The sequence below is a fragment of the Vipera ursinii genome (genome assembly GCF_947247035.1).
Source record: "Vipera ursinii genome assembly, chromosome: Z".
Lineage (NCBI taxonomy): Eukaryota > Metazoa > Chordata > Lepidosauria > Squamata > Viperidae > Vipera > Vipera ursinii.
In genome coordinates this window covers 4,016,268-4,039,142 of record NC_139517.1, presented here as the reverse complement: position 1 = coordinate 4,039,142, position 22,875 = coordinate 4,016,268, and the positions used below count along the sequence as shown (strand labels likewise).

At 45.2% G+C, this 22,875-nt stretch overlaps 1 protein-coding gene across 3 annotated transcripts; it reads right to left on the bottom strand.

Annotated features, from left to right (window-relative positions):
• Positions 1 to 3,037: 3,037 nt before the first annotated feature.
• On the bottom strand, positions 3,038 to 19,177 carry HAUS4 (HAUS augmin like complex subunit 4). 3 transcript variants are annotated; one of them, XM_083377751.1, is made up of 10 exons: positions 19,138 to 19,177; positions 17,812 to 17,859; positions 17,562 to 17,704; positions 13,182 to 13,298; positions 10,923 to 11,063; positions 8,900 to 8,996; positions 7,643 to 7,788; positions 4,354 to 4,484; positions 4,034 to 4,102; positions 3,038 to 3,285 (listed from the first exon to the last, which is right to left on the bottom strand). In XM_083377751.1, exons 2-10 carry the CDS (start codon positions 17,852 to 17,854, stop codon positions 3,108 to 3,110), a joined length of 1,065 nt encoding a protein of 354 aa, XP_083233877.1. In that variant the 5' UTR covers positions 17,855 to 17,859; positions 19,138 to 19,177; the 3' UTR covers positions 3,038 to 3,107. The 3 variants fall into 3 exon arrangements, with proteins under 3 accessions (XP_083233877.1, XP_083233879.1, XP_083233878.1); XM_083377753.1 differs by having other exon boundaries at positions 17,562 to 17,865; positions 19,138 to 19,158; XM_083377752.1 differs by lacking the exon at positions 19,138 to 19,177 and having other exon boundaries at positions 17,812 to 18,137.
• Between the last annotated feature and the right edge of the window lie 3,698 nt (positions 19,178 to 22,875).

The following is a 22,875-nucleotide window of genomic DNA, read 5'->3' as shown; positions in this document are numbered from 1 at the left end:
AGGTGTGTTTTGAGGCCGCGGCGAAAGGATTGGAGGTTTTGGGCTATCCGAAGCTCAGGGGGGAGCTGATTCCATAGGGTTGGTGCTCCCACAGAGAAGGCCCTCCCCCTGGGGGTCGCCAGCCGACATTGCCTAGCTGACGGTACCCTGAGGAGGCCTTCTCTGTGTGAGCGTACTGGACGATGGGAATTTGTTCCCGGCAGCAGATGGTCCTGCAAGTATCCCGGACCTAAGCCATGTAGGGCTTTAAAGGTAAGTACCAGCACCTTAAATCTCACCCGGAGGGCAACTGGTAGCCAATGCAGCTCACGCAGGAGGGGTGTAATATGGGAGTATCGGGAAGCTCCCATCACAACCCGTGCAGCTGCATTCTGCACCAGCTGAAGCCTCCGGGTGGTCTTCAAGGGCAGCCCCATGTAGAGAGCATTACAGTAATCAATACGGGAGGTAACGAGTGCGTGGGTGACTGTACGTAGGGCATCTCGGTCCAAAAAGGGGCGCAATTGGTATATAAGACGAATCTGGGCAAATGCCCCCCTAGCCACGGTTCCAATGTGATCTTCAAAACTGAGTCGTGAATCTAGGAGGACGCCCAGATTGCGTGCTTTATCAATGGGAGGTAACATCTCTCCTCCTATAGTCAGAGATGGAACCTCTTGGACTAAACGAGATGACGGTATGTACAGCCACTCAGTCTTGGCCGGGTTGAGTCGAAGCCTGTTTTCTCCCATCCAAATCTGTACCGCTTCCAGACAACGGGACATCACATCAAGGGCATCACTGGGTTGGTTCCCACTCTGTTATTCCTCCTCCTCCTTCTTCTGCCTGTTAGTGTTTATTAACACTAACAAATTTCATTGCTGGAAAAGCGGATTTTGCTTCATCCTCTTAGTTTTAAGTCCTACTGGCGGAAAAGCTTCATTTATAACGCAAAGCTTTGCTCTCACCACTAAGAAGTTATAACTTTTAATTAGCACATTTTTTTTAAAAAAAAAGAGAAATTGCAAGACTTTAGCCAAGGTCAAGAAATTAATTCTGGTGATTATGGGAAGTTGCTTAAGTGACATTCTGCAAAATCTCACAAGCCTGATTTATTGACCGATCGATCAATAAAATGTCTAGAGTAGATTTTCAAGGTTATTTTCCTACCGGAGTGCCAGACTGCTGTCATTCAACAGCAGGCAAAGAAGGAAAGATTTGTTTCAAAATGTGGAGTTCTGTTTAAGGACAAAATTCATTCAGATACTTCTGATTTTTTTATCACTACACCAGGGTGATCCAAGGGCCCTTGCGAGTCACCCCCAAACACTTCAGCTTTGCAAAATCAAAATTTGCCAGCCTACATTGAAAAATAATACAATATCAAGATTCATTTATTTATATTTTGCATTACTTACCCACCTTATCTCCCTCCCACTGAATAATTGTGAGACACAGTAATAGCAGCAGATGCATGTTTTAGTGTTTAATACGGTAAATATCAATAAATTTAACCCATGCCATGAAAAGTGCTTTTGGGATAGTCTGCGATTTAAAGTTGAAAGGAAAAAAAAAAGATTCAAACATTGCACAGTGCTTTGTCTCTTCATCTGGAGTGCCATTTAAAAAAATAATAATACAAAATTAAGTACAACAGATTCCACAGCTTGAAAACCTGTCGTGGTACAATCTATCCCAACTCAAGTCCTCTCTATACAAATTCGGACTTCAATTCCCAGAATCCTCTAAGCATCCATGCTGCCTGGGGAATTCTGGGAGTTGTTTTATTCCCTGTGGAGAGAATATGGACTGGGAAAAAGTGCTTTAATACCGGGATATGTTATAGAATTCCCTTTCTAGCAGACAAGCCAAATGCTGGGACGTCACCTTAGCTATAATTTAATTAAGGCAATTTTGTGTGTCTCCATTTGCGTGTCTCCTGGACCACTGTTCACAACCAGGAACGGTGGGTGGGCCCCAAAAGGTTGTGTATGTTTATCAAGCGAAGAACTGGGAATGAATTTGAAGAACTGGCAAACACCCTGCCAGTTTGTCAGGATAATGATTTAACAGCTAAATAGCTTATGTAAAGATGTAGTGCAGGGGTGTCAAACTGCTGGCCCGCAGGCCGGACGCGTCACAATGAAACCACGCCCGATACATCGTGCAACGTCACAAGTTTGACATGCCTGATCAAGTGTAATGTGGATGATGCAATAATAGGAATGACTCAGCAGGTGTGTGTATCCCTTTAAGAGTCTGAGTATAAAAGGGAAGTTTTTTGCTGGAATCTTTCTCCCTTTGTCCTTTGACTGCTGTAATTGCGGTGTATTGGAGTCTGCTGTTTCACCATGTGAATGTACTTTGTTCCTAGTGTATATTTGTAGATAGTGTGCAATATAAGCCACATTTAATACAAACCACCAGGGCTTATTTTGTCATAAAACGCTCAGAATGGGGTTCCGGCACCCTTTTTGGATGGAACCTTGTAGGGTAGGCAAGGCGGGTTGTATGACATGTGTGAGTTCTGGCACCTTTTTCTTTTAGAAAAAAAGCACTGGAAACCACCGTTTACTGTATTTACTCCTGGGTTACCTCAGCGCAATGACTGTGCATGCTCTGACAGTTTTCCTCAACTGTGGGATGTGGACTTCAACTCCCAGAATTCCCCAGCGAGCAACGCTGGCTGGAGAATTCTGGGAGTTGAAGCCCATAACCTGAGAAACACTGTTCTGCGCTAAATAAAGCAGCATTTCCCCCCCCCCAGACTTCTGCATTAAGCCAAGAAGGCAGACATGTTAGGTTAAATCAGGGTTTCTCAAAGCTGGTTAACTTTAGCACATGTGGATTTCAGCTCCCAGAATTCCTCAGCCAGCCATGTCTCTCTGTCTTAAAAGTTGCCACCTTTGAGAAACACCCAACTTAGATCTTTGCATCCTTGACTCTTGGAAGGTTTTGGCAATGCGAAACAAGGATTTCAAAATTATCTCCCTTGTCTTGTGGCAAAGAGGGCAGGCAGGAAGAAGAAAGCAATCCGGACATTTCAAATTTTATTCTGTGATATTTATTGTGCGCTGTTTCGATTTTCTGCAAATCATGTGCGGGCAGTGGCCATTCTCGCCGCCTCCTCAGTCTTCGCTGAATTTGGTCAGCACCCACCGGCGGTTCTGAATGATTTCTTGCAACTGCGTGTATTCTTTGACTAACTCCTCAAATTCCGGCCCCAGGGTCTCGTAATTCGAAAGGATACCGCGGGAAGTGGCCAGATCTAGCTCTTCTTGGCTCAGGCTGGCCTGCAGTTTGTCCCTGGAGAAGAATTAAAAAGAGCCAGGTCCCTCCCAATTCTGTTGTTCTGTTCTGTTCTATTCTATTCATCATAATCGTAATAGTAAAGTTGGAAGGGACTTTGGAGGTCATCTAGTCCAACCCCCTGCTCAGGCAGGAAACCCTGTACCATTTCAGACAAATGGCTATCCAGTCTCTTCTTAAAAACTTGCAGTGTTGGAGCATTCACTGCTTCTGGAGGCAGGTTGTTCCATTGGTTAATTCTATTACTATTTTATTCTAATATTACTATTACTATTACTATTCTATTCTATTTCATTCCATAAGTTCTATTCTATTTCTATTCTATTCCATATGTTCTATTCTATTTCTAATCTATTCTATTCCATTCCATACGTTATACTCTATTTCTATTCTATTCTTCTCTACTATTCTATTCTATTCCATTCCATATGTTCTGTTCTATTCTATTCTATTCTATTCTATTCTATTCTATTCTATTCTATTCTATTCTTCTCTATTCTATTCTATTCTATTTCTATTCTATTCTCTACTATTCTATTCTATTCTTCTCTATTCTATTCTATTCCATTCCATATGTTCTATTCTATTCTATTCTAATTCTAATTATATTCTAATCCATATTCTATTCTATTCTATTCTATTCTATTCTATTCTATTCTATTCTATTCTATTCTATTCTATTCTATTCTATTCTATTCTATTCTATTCTATCCTATCCTATCCTATCCTATGCTGTTCAGCTCACCTCATCATCCGATGCACGTCCACTACCTCAGGCGTATAAGTGTCCAACAGGATCTTCACTTCCTCGAGCCTAGAAGAAGCAAAATAGTTCCGAGTGAGCTTCAACTTTCTATTCCTACCAGAAAAAAAGGTGTCTTTTGCCAGCAATCGGTCTATCTGGAGAAGGTTTTCTAGAAGCCCAACCGTTCTTGAGCAACATTCAGAAAGTTGCCACTAGACTAGAGGAAAAAAAAATCTATTACGAGTGTTTTGGTAGGGAAAATTGGTGTTAGGAGTTGGCCGGTTTTTTTTTCTTCCTTCCCAGTCGATAAAGGAGCTCACCGTATCTTGAGGAGCATAGCGCTGCATTTAATCTCCAGATACAGGGTGTTGAGCTGGTCAAGTTCGGATTGGACCCCGAGGCGAAACTCACGAGCAAAGCGTTTCAATAGGCCCAAACAACGCAACAGGACCTGGAACAAACAGGGAACAACGCAAAGAGGCCATCGCAAAGGAAGTTATCGTACGCCTCCAGAGATGGATCATCCTTGCGCAGATCTATCATGTGTGACGACTGCGTTCTTTCCCTGAATTGGCAGTCTCTTCTCAGAATAATTCGTGTCTTAGTGGCTTCATGTGAACCAGTTCGGTGTAGTGGCTAGGTGCTGGGCCCTTCACTACTAGGAGACAGTGAGTTCAAGTCCTTGCCTTACAGCTGGGTGCCTTTGAGCCAATCACCAGGAGATGATCGTTCTAGTTCTTCCTTAGGCATTTAAGTGGCTGGGTGTCTTGGGGTCAATCATCAGGAGGTGGTGAGTTCTAGTTCTGCCTTAGCCAATTAAAGACGGCTGGGTGCCTTTGGGCCAATCACCAGGAGAGTGGGAATTCTAGTCCCACCTGAAGCATGAATGCCAACTGATGACTATGGGCCAAATCACCAGGAGATGGTGAGTTCTAGTCCTGCTTTAGGCATGAGAGCTGGCTGGATGACTTTGGGCTAATCACCAGGATACAGTGAGTTATAGTCCCATCTTAACCATGAAAGACAGCTGGGTGACTTTATTGCCAATTCTTTTCCATCTGCTTCACAGAGTTGTTATTGTGCAGAAAATGGAGGGGGGGGGAGAGAGAATTAGGTTTGCATAGTGATGAGCTGACCAACAAGAAAGAGATGAATACGTGACTGAACTGTTTCAACGTGCTGTACACGGAGCTGCTTTTGAAGCTCACAGCTAGGAGTAATTTATTTATTAATCGCGTCTATAGACTGCTGCAATGCTAGAGAATCTAGTTAGAAATGTGCCTCAGTATTTCCATCTAATACCTCTGCTATGTGAGCTGTACAAAGTTAATCGTGAGGTTCTAAGTGCACCTGAAGTGGTAAAAAAACAGGAGAAAGAGAAAGAGGAGAAGAGGAGAAGGAAGAGAAAGAGGAAAGGAAGAATAGAATAGAATAGAATAGAATAGAATAGAATAGAATAGAATAGAAGAATAGAATAAATAATATTTAGAATAGAATAGAATGTTAGAATAGAATAGAATAGAATAATATTTAGAATAGAATAGAATATTAGAATAGAATAGAATAGAATAGAATAGAATAGAATAGAATAGAATAGAATAGAATAGAATAGAATAATATTTAGAATAGAATAGAATGTTAGAATAGAATAGAATAATAGAATAATATTTAGAATAGAATAGAATATTAGAATAGAATAGAATAGAATAGAATAGAATAATATTTAGAATAGAATAGAATGTTAGAATAGAATAGAATAATAGAATAATATTTAGAATAGAATAGAATATTAGAATAGAATAGAATAGAATAGAATAGAATAGAACAGAACAGAATATTAGAATAGAATATTAGAATAGAATAGAATAGAATATTTAGAATAGAATAGAATATTTAGAATAGAATAGAATAATATTAGTATAGGATAGAATAGAATAATAGAATGATATTTAGAATAGAACAGAATATTAGAATAGAATAGAATAGAATAGAATATTAGAATAGAATAGAATAATATTTAGAATAGAATAGAATATTAGAATAGAATAGAATAGAATAGAATAGAATAGAATAGAATAGAATAGAATAGAATAGAATGGAATGGAATGGAATGGAATAATATTAATAGAATAGAATAGAGTAGAATAGAATAGAATAGAATAGAATAGAATAGAATAGAATAAAATAGAATATTTAGAATAGAATAGAATAATATCAGAATAGAATAGAACAGAATATTAGAATAGAATAGAATAGAACAGAATATTAGAATAGAAGAGAAGAGAAGAGAATATTTAGAATAGAATAGAATAGAATAATATTAGAATAGAATAGAATAGAATAGAATTAGAATAGAATAGAATAGAATAGAATAGAATAATATTAATAGAATAGAATAGAATAGAATAGAATAGAATAGAATAGAATAGAATAGAATAGAGCAGAGCTGGAAGGGACCTTGGAGGTCTTCTAGTCCAGAGGTCCCCAACCTTTCGGGCACCAGGGACCGGTTCGGTGGATAGAGGTTTTTCCGTGGACCGGAGGGTGCGTGGTTTTGTGTGCTGCCTGCATCCCGCGGATGGGGCTTTGCTTGTTTGTGTGGACCAGTTGCTGGTATGCCGCGGCCCGGTACTGGTCCACGGACTGAGCTCTGGGGACCCCTGTTCTAGTCCAGCCCCCTGCTCTAGCAGGAGAACCTCTATCATTTCAGACAAGTGACTGCCTAGTCTCTTCTTCAAAATCTCCAGCGATGGAGCGCCCACGATTTCTGGTGGCAAGCTGCTCCACTTGCCTTCGAGAGGAGGAGAAAAAAGAAATAGAAAGTGGAGGAGGAAAAAGAGAAAGAAAGACAAAAAGGAGGAGAAAGAGGAAGAGGAAGAGAGGAGCAGGAGGAGGCCTGTGGGGTTCCTGGTGCTCTCTGAGCTTGGTGGTTTCCTTGCAGATGTTTCATGACCCAACTAGGGAACATCATCAGTATTAGAAGGGAGAGGAGGAGGAGGAAGAGGAGGAGGAAGAAGCTGGGGGTGGGGGTGAAGGTGCTGACCTAGCAACCAGGTGACACTGAGTTCTAGTCCCACGTTAAAACATGGGAAAAACCAGCTAGGTGACTCTTGGGCCAGTCAGTTTCTCAGCCTGGCCCGATCTCAGAGTTCTTGTGGGTAAAATTGTTGCGGGAGGAAGGAGCAGCACGGCATTTGTTTGCCCGCCCTGACTTATCATTATAAGCCGTCATAAAAGTGGGATTAAAACCCGAATCGAATCGAATCTCAATTTATCCACCCGATGAAACGAGAACTTCGGCCTTTCGGCATCGTTTGTTGAGCTGGGCACAGCTGCCGCTAGCAGATTCCCGACCGAGGTTGAGGGTGTGTGTGTGTGTGTGTGTGTTGGAATTTCACAGCAAGGATTACAGAAGCCAAAGATACTTATCTGGGGTCAAGCTATCTGCGGCCCTTTCAAGAAACGCAAACAGGTTTATTTTAGAGACGCTTGCGCCGCTGTTTAAAAGCTTATCCTAATCTTAAAAGAGTTCCCAAAGTCTCTAGACAGAGGAATTGGGGCTCCGTCCAGAGCAGGGCAGATAGCGGGTAGACAGACCAGAATTTCTACCTGGGGATAAACCGCTTTCTGCTGTTCCAGACATCCGGTCAGTTCTTGCTGCTCAGCTCTGGCCTCCTTCAAATGCTGCTTCTCCGTGGCTAGACTCTCGGCCAGGGCGCCCAGCATAATCGTCTGGGCTGCGGCTCCGACGTTATCTTCAAAAAAGCAAATTCAGAGAGGTCAGCGTAAGAGAAATCAGGAGAGTCGGAAGGGACCTTGGAGGTCGTCTAGTCCAACCCCCTTCTCAAGCAGGGGACTCTAGGCCAGGGGTCTTCAAACGTGGCCCTTTGATGACTTGTGGACTTCAGCTCCCAGAATTCCTCAGCCAGGCTGAAGTCCACAAGTCATCAAAGGGCCACGTTTGAAGACCCCTGACCTATACCATGTCAGACAAAAGGCTATCTTAGCTCTCTTCTTAAAAACCTCCAGGGATCCAGTTAATAAAGATGATTAGGGGGCTGGAGGCTAAAAGATGTGAAGAACAGGAGTGGGAGCATGCTGACAGAAGAACAGAGTTGGAGTTGGAAGGGACCTTGGAGGTCTTCTAGTCCAGCCCCCTGTTCAAGCAGGAGACCCTATACCAGGGGTAGGCAACCTTGGCTCTTTTATGACCTGGGGACTTCAACTCCCAGAATTCCTGAGCCAGCATGGCTCAGCATGGAAACCTCTCCATTTCTCCTCAGCATGGCTGGCTCAGGAATTCTGGGAATTGAAGTCCACGAGTCATAAACGAGCCAAGGTTGCCTACCCCTGGCCTAGGCCTAGGCCACTTTATGACTCGTGGACTTCAACTCCCAGAATTCCTGAGCCAGCCATGCTGAGGGGAAAGGGAGAGGTTACCAAGCTGAGCCAGGCTGGCTCAGGAATTCTGGGAGTTGAAGTCCGCGAGTCATAAAAGAGCCAAGGTTGCCTACCCCTGGACTAGACCTACCCAATTCCAGCAACCGTTCCTTATACGTTTTAGCCTCCAATCCCGATCATCTCTGTTGCTCTTCTCTGTAGCCTTTCTAGAGTCTCGACATCTTTTTTACATCGTGGTGACCAAAACTGGATGCCGTATTTAATAGTTTCTCCACTAGGACTCCAAGATCCCTCTCACAGTTACCACTATTGAGCTAGCTTTCATCTAATCGGTGCCTGTACATTTAATTTTTCTTGTCGGTTTAAAACGAATCCCGGCCAACTGGAAATCCCAGCCCGCAATTTTCGGCTCCCAACAACTTTTATTCTCCAGGCCAACCTGATATACTGCAATTCCAAATTTACCACTTTCCGGACGATAGTAACCGAGCACATCCAAACATTTGGTCTTTAGAAGCTTCTCTAACTTGGCTGGGAGGTGTTTCTGCACCTGTTCCAGGTCCTAGAGAAAAACAGAAAGAAAAATATATTCTTTTTCCCTGACCAGCTTCAATTATTACCTGTTCTCTCCAGGATTACAGCTAGTCCTCCGCTTGCCATCGTAACGGAGCCCCAAATTTCCGTGGATAAGCGGACCGAGAACCTCCATCGACATTTTAGCCCTGCACTTTGGGATGGGGACCTTTCGAACGGTGCGGGAGGATGAACAGATTTCCAGAAAACATGGCAGACGGCAGGAACCATTTGCGCTTCGGTTTGAGAGGCAGACAACGCAAACTCATCCCCCAACTGTCCGCGCCTCTCTTCGACGGTGAAGGGATCCAGGGCATAAAACATCCCGCAGACAAGAAGGCCCCACATCCATTTGCACCGCTCAGGTGATCCCGAGGACACAGGTAAACCCCCAAGTGGCCTCAACGACTCTCTAAAAGAAGGCAAATGACCAGCCGTCTGCAAGGAGTATAAATCCTTCCCTTCACCCACCATCCAGTCAGAGCCGAAGAAGCTTCTTGGACGAGAAGCCAAACGTCTCCAAAGAAACACAAGGAAGTCCATTTGCCTCGTGAAAAAAAGCACCTTTGGGATGAAGTTCGGAGACGATACAACCAGCAGTGGGCCTTATTCAGGACGACAAGGTGGAAGCTTACCGCAAGGAGGTGGAGGGGTTGGTGAACTGGTGTAAGGAAAATAGCCTAGTTTTAAATACCGGAAAAACTCAAGAGATGATTGTCGATTCCGAAAAGGCAGGCCAGCACCTAGATCGGTTACCAGCGTCAAATTCCTGGGCGTGCAGCTAATGAGTAGGCTGGCTTGGTCGCTCAACAGTGAGAAACTGGTGAAGCGGGCCCAGCGGCGCCTGCATTTTCTGCGTCGTCGCGTGAGAAAAGCACGTCTTCTTCCCCCTGTCCTGACCACTTTCTGCAAGAGGGACGATCGAGGGCAGCCTGTCATACAGGACCACAGTCTGGATTGGAAGCCTTCCCAGCTTCGGACAGGAAGGGGGTGCCGAGAGTGGTGAGGACAGCAGAAAAGATCGTTGGCATTTCCCTCCTCTCCATCCAGGACGTGGCACAGAAGCGTTGCTTGAGCAGGGTCCGTAAGATTATCTGGGACGCTACACACCCTCTTCACGACCTGTTTTCCTTGTTACCTTCTGGGAGGAGGGGGCTTCGTGGTATCCGTAGCAGAGCATCCAGATTCAGCCACAGTTTCATTCCATACAGCATTGACCTTGTGAACTCTCAGCCTTCCTCCTTCCATTATATATTCAAGAGGGGCAGCATTTAATATTTATTTGCTATGTGTATGTAGTCAAGGCCGTGGTCTGAGCGCCAAAGAATCGAGGCCTTTGAACTCTGGTGCTGGAGAAGACTCCTGCGAGTCCCTTGGACTGCAAGGCGATCCAACCGGTCAGTCCTAGAGGAGATCAACCCTGACTGCTCTTTAGAAGGCCAGATCCTGAAGCTGAAACTCAAATGCTTTGGCCACCTAATGAGAAGGAAGGATTCACTGGAGAAGAGCCTCATGCTGGGAAAGGTTGAGGGCAAGAGAAGAAGGGGACGACAGAGAACGAGATGGCTGGATGGAGTCACTGAAGCAGGAGTCGTGAGCTTAAATGGACTCTGGAAGATGGTAGAGGACAGGAAGGCCTGGAGGAACGTTGTCCGTGGGGTCGCGATGGGTCGGACACGACTTCGCAGCTAACAACAACATGTCTATGTAGGGGCGTGGGTCTATATACATATGTTGTATGCAATATGTTTTAGGTTATGTGTCACGTATGTGTTTCCCTTTGAGAGCGGGCAACTAAATTTCACTTTTGATGTGTGCCGTTGTGCCCACAGTAGAAAAATAAAAAATTGACAATAAAGCTTATCTTATCTTATCCGTGTCCTGGAGGACTTGAGAAACCCCCGTAGATTCTTACTTGGTGAGCAGGCAGATATTCCGTTAAGTGATCGGGTTGCAGGCCTAAGACAGACGGATGGGGGTTTGGCAGGGAAGAATCCAGATCAAGCATCCGTTTCAATTCCGCTACTAGCAACTGCTGTTCCAGGGTTTCCAGGAACTGAAGGCAGGAAAAAGGAGATTTAAAAAGGGGGGTGGGGGGGGAGGAAAGAGATAAACAAACTTCAATCAGCCAGAACTTTCCCTCCAGAAAAACACATTAAGCCATTAAAAAAACATAGTCTGGCTGGCTGAGCCACCAGGGCGAAGAAGAACGAATCAGATCAAGCTTCGTTGTGAGCTGGCTGTTCGGTTCGACCACAACGGGGCCTGGGTTTTGCTTGGCAATTCGAGGGAAATGTGCTGAGCGGCTTGTTTAACTACAATTAACGAGACCCAGCGTGTTTTATGGCGGTTAGCTCGAAGCAAGAGGGAGGAAGATTGCGAGGTCCCTGTTTGGCGCTCTTGGTTGTTATCCTTGCAGACATTTTTATTATTAAACTAGAAAACATCGGTAGCGCAAGCGAGTGAGGTCTGTGGAGGGGAGGAAGAGGGGGAGGAAGAGAAGAGGAAGAGAAGGAGGAAGGGGAGAAGAGGAGGAGGAAGAGGAGGCGGGGGAGAGGAGAGTAAGCAGAGGAGGAGGAAGGGGAGGAGGAGAATAAGGGGGAGGAGAAGAGGAGGAAGAGGAGAGAAGAAGGAGGACAAGGAGGAAGAGAGGAGAGTAAGTAGAGGAGGATAAGAATAAGGGGGAGAGGAGAAGAGGAGAGTAAGAGAAGGAGGTGGAAGAGAGGAGAGTAAGAAGAGGAGGATAAGAATGAGGAGGAGGAGGAGAGGAGGAGGAAGAGGGGGAGAATGGGGAAGAGGAGGAGGAGAAAAGAAAAAGGGGGAGGGAGGGAAGGCTTGGTCGTTTTCTTGAAGGCGTTTCATTACCAAACTAGTTAACAGTGTCAGGGCTGCAAGGGACTCTAGTTAACAGTGTCAGGGCTGCAAGGGACTGGGGTTTGCTTTCTGTTTACCCATGATAGATAGATGATAGATAGATAGATAGATAGATAGATAGATAGATAGATAGATAGATAGATAGATATAGATAGATAGATAGAATTAGGTGATAGATAGAATTAGGTGATAGATAGATAGATAGATAGATAGATAGATAGATAGATAGATAGATAGATAGATAGATAGATAGAATTAGGTGATAGATAGATAGAATTAGGTGATAGATAGATAGATAGATAGATAGATAGATAGATAGATAGATAGAATTAGGTGATGATAGATAGATAGATAGATAGATAGATAGATAGATAGATAGATAGATAGATAGATAGATAGAATTAGGTGATAGATAGATAGATAGATAGATAGATAGATAGATAGATAGATAGATAGATAGATAGATAGATAGATGATAGATAGATAGATAGAATTAGGTGATAGATAGATAGATAGATAGATAGATAGATAGATAGATAGATAGATAGATAGATAGATAGATGATAGATAGATAGATAGAATTATGTGATAGATAGACAGACAGACAGACAGACAGACAGACAGATGATAGATAGATGATAGATAGATAGAGGGGGTAAACAGACAGCAAACCCTAATCAAAAGTTCCTAATCAAGGAACCAGCAAGGACATCCCACCAAAACTCCCAGGGCAAGTCACTCATCACCGCTAGCATCGAGGAGGTCACCCACTTCGGCAGCAAAACATCTCCAAGAAGACCGGCAAGCTCAAGACAGCCTCAAGGACCCCCTCGAAAGCTCCTCTACCGTGCAACGGCGATTCGCTTCTCGGCTCCGAGTCGCGTCCGTCGAGACTGCTCCGGGCCTCCCTTTTCTCCAAGCGCACCCCCATTCTCACATCCCTTCGGGAAAACCTCTCCTTTCCCTGAGGGCTGTTCGTCGTCTTCCAGGGCCTTCCTCACTTTCCTGTTCTGCCTCCCGGGGTTGATCGGCTGCTCTACCTCCTACGTGCCGCCGGAGCCTGGATCCAGCTCCACAGGATGCGCAATTACCCAGCTTACATCGAACCCTCTGCCCAAGCCGATTCCTTTTTATGCCCCTTTTCCGCCCTGCTGAGATAAGGCCACCAACTCTGGTCTCCCGCTGGGCGGTTTGCTTCGCACCACAGGCCAAGCCAGCGTGAACGCTCCCTCCCCAGCCCGCCCGAGCGCGCATTAAGTCGGCTGCGTTGTGCGTTAAGCTTCTTTCCCGACGACGTTACTTTTTTGTCCTGGGGGGCGGGATCGGCTCCCAGTTCCAGCAAAGCCTCCTGCAAAAGGCGGTGTAGGGCTTCCCACTTTAACCAGTTGGCGCGGTGCATCTCCAGTTCTTTCCTGGCCTACAAGAGGAGGATTAAAAAAAAATTATTATTTTTTTAAACAAAGGGAGAACTGGTTTTTTTAATAAGGGCGACGGGGGCTTGCTCAATAAATTAAATTGCCGCTGGCAGGAACTGCGGCTGCTCCAGTCCAGTCCAGCTAACCTTGCCAAGCGAGGATCCATCATCTTTGACCGCACAACTGCAGTTTTTTTCTGGAGCTGGTGGGCTGCCGTTTCGTGCCTTTTTTTTAGTGCGTGGTGTATGTGTGTGTGTACATACACACACACACGTGAGATGGAGAGACAGAGAGATAGGCAGGAAGAGAGACACGGTACCAATCCTACGTCTCTTTCTATCCATCTCTCTTTCTCTCCGTATCAGTCTGTATCTATCTACCCACCAACCTTAGATCAGTGGATGGGCAGATATAGATATAATTGATATAGACAGAGAGAGAGATGGATGGGTAGAAAGAGACATAGACAGATATAGATTAATGGAAAGAGGCAGAGATACAGAGATTGGTAAGAGGAAGTAGATAAAAGAGAGAGAGAGGGAGGGGAGAAGCAGGCTGGTAGAGAGGTAGATTAGATCCATTTCTCTCTCTTTCTTTCGGTCTACATCAATCTACACCTGCCTATCTAGCCATCTAAAGTATATGGATAGAAAGACATTGACAGATATAGTGAGAGATTGATAGAGATTGATAGTTAGTAGATAGAGAGGGAGAGAGGGAGAGAAAGAGAGGGGGGGAAGAGAGAAAGAGGCTAAGGCACCAAGTTAGAAAACAGGAGACCATGAGTTCTAGTCCTGCCTTAGGCACAAAACCAGCGGGGTGACTGTGGGCTAGTCACTCTCTTTCAGCCCAACCTACCTTCCAGGTTTGTTGTTGTAGATAGATAGATAGATAGATAGATAGATAGATAGATAGATAGATAGATAATAATAATAATAATAATAATAATAATAATAATAATAATAATAAGAAGAAGAAGAAGAAGAAGAAGAAGAAGAAGAAGAAGAAGAAGAAGAAGAAGAAGAAGAAGAAGAAGAAGAAGTTGGAAGGGACCTTGAAGGTCATCTAGTCCAACCCCCTGCTCAGGCAGGAAACCCTATACCATTTCAGACAAATGGCTGTCCAGTCTCTTCTTAAAAACTTCCAGTGTTGGAGCATTCACCACCTCTGGAGGCAGGTTGTTCCACTGGTTAGTTGTTCTAACTGTCAGGAAGTTTCTCCTTAGTTCTAGGTTGCTTCTCTCCTTGACTAGTTTCCATCCATTGCTTCTTGTCCTGCTTTCAGGCGCTTTGGAGAATAGCTTGGCTCCCTCTACTTTGTGGCAGCCCCTGAGATATTGGAACACTGCTATCATGTCATCCCTCACCCTTCTCTTCGTTAAACTAGACATACCCAATTCCAGCAACCGTTCCCTATATGTTTTAGCCTCCAGTCCCCCAATCATCTTTGTTGCTCTTCTCTGTACTCTTTCTAGAGTCTCGACATCTTTTTTACATCGTGGTGACCAAAACTGGATGCAGTATTCCAGGTGTGGCCTTACCAAAGCATTGTAGAGTGGTATTAACACTTCACGTGATCTTGATTCTATCCCTCTGTTAATGCAGCCTAGCACTGTGTTAGCTTTTTTGGCAGCTGCAGCACACTGCTGGCTCATATTGAAGTGATTGTCCACTAGGACTCCAAGATCCCTCTCACAGTTACTACTATCGAGCAAGGTACCACCTATACTATACCTGTGCATTTGATTTTTCCTGTCTAAATGTAGAACCTTACTTTTTTCACCATTGAATTTCATTTTGTTAGATAGCGCCCAGTGTTCGAGTCTGTCCAGATCCTCCTGTATTTTAAGCCTATCTTCTGGAGTATTGGCTATTCCTGCCAGCTTGGTGTCGTCTGCAAATTTGATGAGCTTGATGGATGGATAGATAGATAGATAGATGATAGAAAGAGATGGATTGACAGAGATACGGAGATTGATAGAAAGATATTAAACAGAGAGAAACAGATTGACAGATAGATATAGAGATATAGATAGATAGATAGACAGACAGACGGATGGATAGATAATTGATAGAGATATGGGTTGATAGAGATATGGAGAGCTTGATAGAGATATTAGATAGAGAGAAACAGAGTGACAGATAGATAATTGATAGAGATAGATACGGGTTGACAGAGATACGGAGAGATTGATAGAAAGAGATATTAGATAGAGAGAAAGAGATTGACAGAGATAGATAGATAGATAGATAGATAGATAGATAGATAGATAGATAGATAGATAGATAGATGGGTTGACAGAGAAACAGAGAGATTGATAGAGATATTAAACAGAGAAACAGATTGACAGATAGATATAGAGATATAGATGGATGGATAGATAATTGATAGAGATAGATAGATATGGGTTGATAGAGATATGGAGAGCTTGATAGAGATATTAGATAGAGAGAAACAGAGTGACAGATAGATAGATAAACAGGCAGGCAGGCAGACAATACATAGAAGCTGTGATAGACTATTCAGCGTAGGGCTGCTGTACACAGAGCAAGGAAAGGCTTCCTCTCACCATTTTGCAAACAGACACCAAAACACCCGGCCCGTTTTTTTCCTCCCAAGATTTCTTAGGGAACCAGTAGGGAGAATTAACCCCCAGTTAATTTCATTTCAGCCCTGATGAATATACTGGGTCTCTGTATGTTTTTGAATCCAACCCGGGAAGAAGCGGGCTCCCCAATTCACACAACCCGGCGGATCTTTTAACTGGAACTGGATAAACAATGCCAGACAAAATACAGTACTTCTGTACGTCCTTATGGGAACTGGATCTAGCCCAATGCACGATTCCTCTTATTATTCCCGCTGTCTTCTTGCGGGCTGCCTTGTGCTTATAATCCAAGGCTCACCACCCAATCTGCAAGTAGGGCAGCTACTGTTAATGTCGAGTGCTATAATCAATGAGAAACACGCCTGCCTCAAGAGAAGTCAAATCCCGTAGCTTTACATTTGTAAATAAGTAATTTATTTATTTTTCGTGGTGTTTGTCTTATCTCTCTCTGCACTGCAGAGATGAGCGACATGCTGAGCAGGGAATATTTGCCCATTCTTGCTTAAGATGATCTGCAATGCAACACAACACTCACCCAGGATCTTCCCTAGAAGATCAACCTTTTTCAACCATGAGCACTTGAAGAGCTGGTGGGGGAATTCTGGGAGTTGAGGTCCAGCCTGCTTTCAAGTGGCTTCAATTGAAAAACACGGGTTCAGATCCTCATTCTCCTCCGTCCCCTTTTGCAACACCTCGTCCCAGACAAGGAAAAAATGGGATTTTCCAGAATACAGTAGTCCTCGCCTTACAACTGTTCATTTGTGACTGTCCGCAGTTACAACGGCACTGAAAAAATGGCCATTTTTCACACTTAGGACCTTTGTAGCATCTCCACGGTCATGGGATTTACCTTCAGATGCTTGACAACTGGTTCATATTTACAAGAGAGAGAGAGAGAGAGAGAGAGAGACAGAGGTGATAGATTAGATAGATGATTAGATGATAGATTAGATATAGATAGATAGATAGATAGATAGATAGATAGATAGATACAGAGAGGTGATAGATTAAATAGATTAGACTATAGAGAGAGAGACAGAGAGGTGATAGATTAAATAATTAGATTAGATAGATGATAGATAGATAGATAGATAGATAGAGATAGAGATAGAGAGATAGATAGATAGATAGGTGATAGATTAAATAAGATGATAAGATTAGATAGATAAGAGATAGATAGATAGATAGATGATAGATAGATAGATAGATAGATAGATAGATAGATAGATAGATAGATAGATAGATACAGAGATAGGTGATAGATTAAATAATTAGATAAGATTAGATAGATAAGATATAGATAGAGACAGATAGGTGATAGATCAAATAATTAGATGATAAGATTAGATAGATAAGATATAGACAGATAGACAGAAAGACAGATAGGTGATAGATTAAATAATTAGATGATAAGATTAGATAGATAGATAGATAACATAAACAGACAGACAGACACACAGATTCACTTAACAATCATGACACTAATTTAACAAAGGCGGCAAGAAAAGCCGTGCAACGGGGCAAAACTGACTTAACAACTGTCTCATTTAACAACATAAATATGGAGCCCGACTGCGGTTGTCAATTGAGGATTTCCTGTATGCCGACTGTTACCCACTTCCTTGTCCCCCACCAATCTCTCTCTCTCTCCTCCCACCTCTTCCAACGGCTGGGCCAAAGCGATGCTCATCCCCGAAGGATCGATGTGTGTTTTCAGATCCGTAAGCAGGTTAGCCAATCCAGGATAAGCAGAGAGATCCTCGTTGGTCAGCGAGCAAGGGGGCAGCTGGCTCCTACAACCTGCGGAAACAGAAATTGGTGTGTGTGGGTGTGTGGGTGAGAGGAAAACTAATTTTCCCCCTTTTTAAATTCTTTTAACGTTCCCTCCCAGAAAGCTCTGGCATGACCTTGTTGCAGGAAATTAGCGTCCACAGCTCCCGAAACCGCCATTCTGCCTGTTTCTCGGGGGAAAAAAAAAGGAAATAAAATTAGAAGAAGCCATATTTATGAAAGAAGCAGGAATCTGATTGAGGGGGATAAAAAAAACTCCTGGAAAATAAACCCAGAGGATTCCTTTTTCGGAGCAGGGAGTTGTAGAAGCATGCGACGTTTATAGCTTTTTTTAAAAAAAAATCCATCTTGGTGCCCTCCAGATGAATCAACCAAGAATGGAGGAGAGGATTAGGATCCAAACTCGTACCCAAAGGGAAGGGGTTCCCGATTGGAAAAGACCGCCCCCCTCTCCCATTTGTAGGGGTGATGCCAAGTTTTGGGTAGAGAAACAAGGGGTGATGTTCCCCACCATTTGAGCCAAGCCGAAATTCTTTCCTCTCTCACATGGCAGGGAAAATAGCTGGTTTAAGGCACCAGGCTAGACAATGGGAGAGCACGAGTTCAAATCCAGCCTTAAAGGTGAAAGCTGGCTGGGTGGCTGGCTTTGGGTCACGAGGTGACAGTGAGTTCAAGTCCCGCCTTAGACACGAAAGGTGACTTTGGACCAAATTTCCAGGAGAACGGCGAGTTCTAGTTCTGCCTTAAGACACGAAAGCTGGCTGGGTGAACTTGGGCCAATCACCAGGAGACGGTGAGATCTAGTCCTGCCTGAGGCACGCAAGCCAGCTGGGTGACTTTGGGCCAGTCTTTCTTTCTCAGCCCAACCCAACTTGCAGGGCTGTTGTTGGGAGGAAGAATGAGGTATTTATAAAAAAAAACATTGACACAGGATTAAAAAAACCAAATAAATAAAAATACATGAAGAACCCCCACTCTTGCCTGTGTGAATGCAGCCTTCCGGGCGTGCTTCCCTGCCAATCCTACAGGGATCATAGCATCCCAGGGCTGGCAGAGGGCATCAGAGGTCATCTAGTCTAACCCCCTGAACAGGGCAAAGGGGGGGAGGCTTATTCTGATTTTTTTTCTCCTACCCCAAGGAAAATCGCCCCAAAGCTCCCCCCAACAAGCCCTTGCCTCCTTCCCGACCCTCACTTCCCAACGCCCACCCCCACTTTTCCTTGCTGTAACCCTCCAAGCAGCAGGCAGAAATGCAACCGGTGAAGCTCCCCTTGAGATTACCCCAGTTCCGTTGCTTCCCCCCACCCGGCAATTTGCAAAGCAATTGCAAAGCAAATAAATAAAGGGGAGGGGAGAGAAAGTGATGGGGATTTACACCCCCTCTAAGCATCCCCCCCACATTCAACCCCCCCCCTTTCCCTAGCAAAGCCCTGGAGTCCAACCTGTGACGTCACGGGAGGGCGTGGCCGCTCTACCCGCCCTTTTTTTTTTCCTCCTCCCGCGCGCTCGGTTAAACGCCCCGCCCACGCCGAGGACCAACTGCGACGTCCGCCTCGCGCACGCCGAGAATTTCCCCCCCCCCCGAAAGGCTGGCAGGCGGTGATTGGTCGAGCTCCCGACCGCCGGAGGCGGGAGCGCACAGGGAAGCCTCCAATGGGCGGACAAGAAGCTCAAGGGAAGGCGTGGCCTTGACAATAAGGACGGGCCGGAGGCGGCGGAGGGGAGGGACTCCGAGCGCTTTTTTTTTTAAAGCCTACTGATTGGTCAGCGCCTTGGATATTTCCCTCCAGTAATCCATAGGGGGCGCTGTCCGACTCTTCCCTTAGGCTCAGCGCTGAGTTTTTTTCCTCCTTCTGCAACCGGGCGCCCCCCGCTCAATTCTATCAGCTCTGATCTGGGAAAAAATTTTTTTTTTGTTTTAATGATCATGGGGGTTTTTCGCCGCTCGGATCAGGTAGCTGGGTCCTCAGCTGTCCAGGTGCAATTGTCTAGGTGCAAACTCCCATCATCCCCAGCCAGCATGGGCTTTGGTAGGGAACGGCGGGAATGCCTTGAATGTGAAATTTAGGAAAGCTGACTTGGGAGGTGGGGGAGACCCCGGCTGCGTCTTCCCTTTTCTCTGTGCATTAAAATCTTAATTCTGCAAGGCGAGTCATTTCCATCCGAATGAGATGACAGCTCTTCCTTATTCCCCATGCGTGGTTTGTGGGGTTTTTGTCCCCCCAGTGTTTGCTTTTCTGGTGGATGAATTTGCAAAGAATACATTAAAAAAAAATAACAATTCAGGGATCTGGAGACTGGATCCAGTTGGGAGAGATTTTCTCTGCCTTCTTTGGAATAGGGGTTCTTCCATCGTGTTTGCACCAGATCCTTGCTTTCAACCTGCGAACCAGGTTAGAAACTAGGAGATGTTGAGTTCTAGTTTTTGCCCAGGCTGTGAAACCCAGTTGGATGACTTTGGGCCAAACGCCAGAAGGAAGTGAATTCTAGTTATGCCACAGGCGCAGGAGCAGGCTAGGTAATTTGGGCCAATTACCAAGAGGCAGTGAGTTCGAGTTCTGCCTTAGACATTAGAGGCGGCTGGGTGACTTTGAGTCAATCACCAGGAGACGGTGAGTTCTAGTTCTGCCTTAGGCATGAAAGGCAACTGGGTGACTTTGGGCAAATTTCCAGGAGACGGTGAGTTCAAATTCTGCCTTTGACGTGAAAGATAGCTGGGTGACTAAACCAATAATCAGGAGACGGTGAGTTCAAATTCTGCCTTTGACGTGAAAGATAGCTGGGTGACTGAACCAATAAGCAGGAGACGGTGAGTTCAAATTCTGCCTTAGACACGAAAGGCAACTGGGTGACTTTGGGCCAATCACCAGGAGACGGTGAGTTCTAGTCCTGCCTCAGGCATGAAACATGGCTGGCAGACTTTCCCTTTCCCTCCCCCTCAGCCCAGCCCACCTCATAAGGTTGTTTTTCTGAGGAAAGGGGGCGGGGAAATGAAGCCTTGTGCATTTTCTTTACCTTGATTTATTTATAAAAATAATCAAGGCAGGGTATAAAATAAGCTCACCAAACACCCCCCCTCTCCCCCTTTGGCTCATTAAACAGACTCTTCCAATCATTGAGTTATAGATCCATTATGTCCATAGCCTCTCCGGCGGTCCAAGAAGAATTTCTAGTCCTCGCCGGGGAGAGTTAAGCATAAAAGACAAGAATAAAGGAAGAAATTGATTTGTGCTTCTTAGATTGTAAGCCGCCCTGAGTCTTCGGAGAAGGGCGGGATATAAATGGGATTAAAATAAATAAATAAATAAATAAATAAATAAATAAACAAACAAACAAACAAACACAGATATGGAACAACGAATGCCGCAAGGAGAAAGCGGAGACTTCGCTGTTGTTGTGGTGTTTTTTTTCCAAGATTGCAAAACTACAAATAATAGGTACAGGTAATTCTCACAACCCGAATTTCTTGAGACCAGAAACTCCATTGTTAAGCCAGGAGGCTGTTGAGTGGGCCGCCCCTGAGTTTGCAACCTTTCCTGCCCCTTGAGTTGTGACTAAAGCCGCTGCCGTCATTAAGCGAATCCAGCTTCCCACCACCCCGTTGACTTTGCTGACAGGGTCGCAAACGGCAAACACCTGTGATCTCCCGGGACGCTGCAACCGTCGTAAGTACGTCGCCCCCGTTACCAAGTGCCCAAATTCTGATCATCCTGGCTCGGGGGGGGGGGGCAGCTGCTGCGACGGTTGTAAATGTGAGGACCGGTTGTAGGTCAACTTCCTCGGTGCCGTGGTAACTTTGGTCGCTAAACGAACAGTCGTAAGGTAAGGACTGCCTGTTTCTTAAGATTTGGACCGTTCCTCCGTTTGTACTACTAAGAGGAGCCACCAGAGGACAGGCCGGGCTCGCGCGGGAAACACAGAAATGTTTTCGCTGGTGCCGTTTTCGCTCTCTTGCAAACCCTCTTAATCTTCCTGCAAATAAAACAAAGAGATCTGCCAGCGCCCAACTGGGGGACAGATGCCAAGAAGATCCAGGGGTTCCCCACAAACTGAGCCAAGCCTAAATCCTCTCCTCTCACCTGGCACGGAAGAGAAAGATGGTTTAAGGCACCAGGCTAGAAAGCGGGAGGTTGTGAGTTCAAGTCCAGCCTTAAACATGAAAGCTGGCTGGGCGATTTTGGGCAAATCACCAGAAGACGGAGAGTTCTAGTCCCGCCTTAGGCGTGAAAGCCGGTTGGGTGACTTTGAGCCAATCACCAGGAGACGGGGAATTCTAGTCTCATCTTAGGCAAGGAAGCCAGCTAGGTGACTCTGGGACAATCACCAGGAGATGGGGAATTCTAGTCTCGTCTCAGGCAAGGAAGCCGGCTAGGTGACTTTGAGCCAATCACCAGGAGACGGGGAATTCTAGTCTCGTCTTAGGCAAGGAAGCCAGCTAGGTGACTCTGGGACAATCACCAGGAGACGGGGAATTCTAGTCTCGTCTTAGGCAAGGAAGCCGGCTAGGTGACTCTGGGACAATCACCAGGAGACGGGGAATTCTAGTCTCGTCTTAGGCAAGGAAGCCGGTTAGGTGACTCTGGGACAATCACCAGGAGACAGGGAATTCCAGTCTCGTCTTAGGCAAGGAAGCCAGCTAGGTGACTCTGGGACAATCACCAGGAGACGGGGAATTCTAGTCTCGTCTTAGGCAAGGAAGCCGGCTAGGTGACTCTGGGACAATCACCAGGAGACGGGGAATTCTAGTCTCGTCTTAGGCAAGGAAGCCGGTTAGGTGACTCTGGGACAATCACCAGGAGATGGGGAATTCTAGTCCTGCCTTGGTCATGAAAGCTGGCTGGGTGACTTTGGGCCGGACCCACTTTCTCAGCCCAACCCACACTGCAGCGTTGTTGTTGTTGTGGGGAAAAGAGGAGGAGGAAGAATGAGCTATTTATAAAAAAACATTGAAGCAGGATAAAAGCAAAGAAAAACAAAAAAAAAGCCACCCCAGAGTTTCAACCTAGGCAAAGCTGGAAGCCAAACAACCCCCGCTCTCGTGTGTGAAAGCAGCTTTCCGGGCGTTCCTCTTGTCAAAGTGTCCCTGCCCATCTTACAGAGATCACAGCATCCCAGGGCTGCAAAGGGAGATTAGAGGTCATCCAGTCCAACCCCCTGCACGGGACGGGGGCCCTTCATTC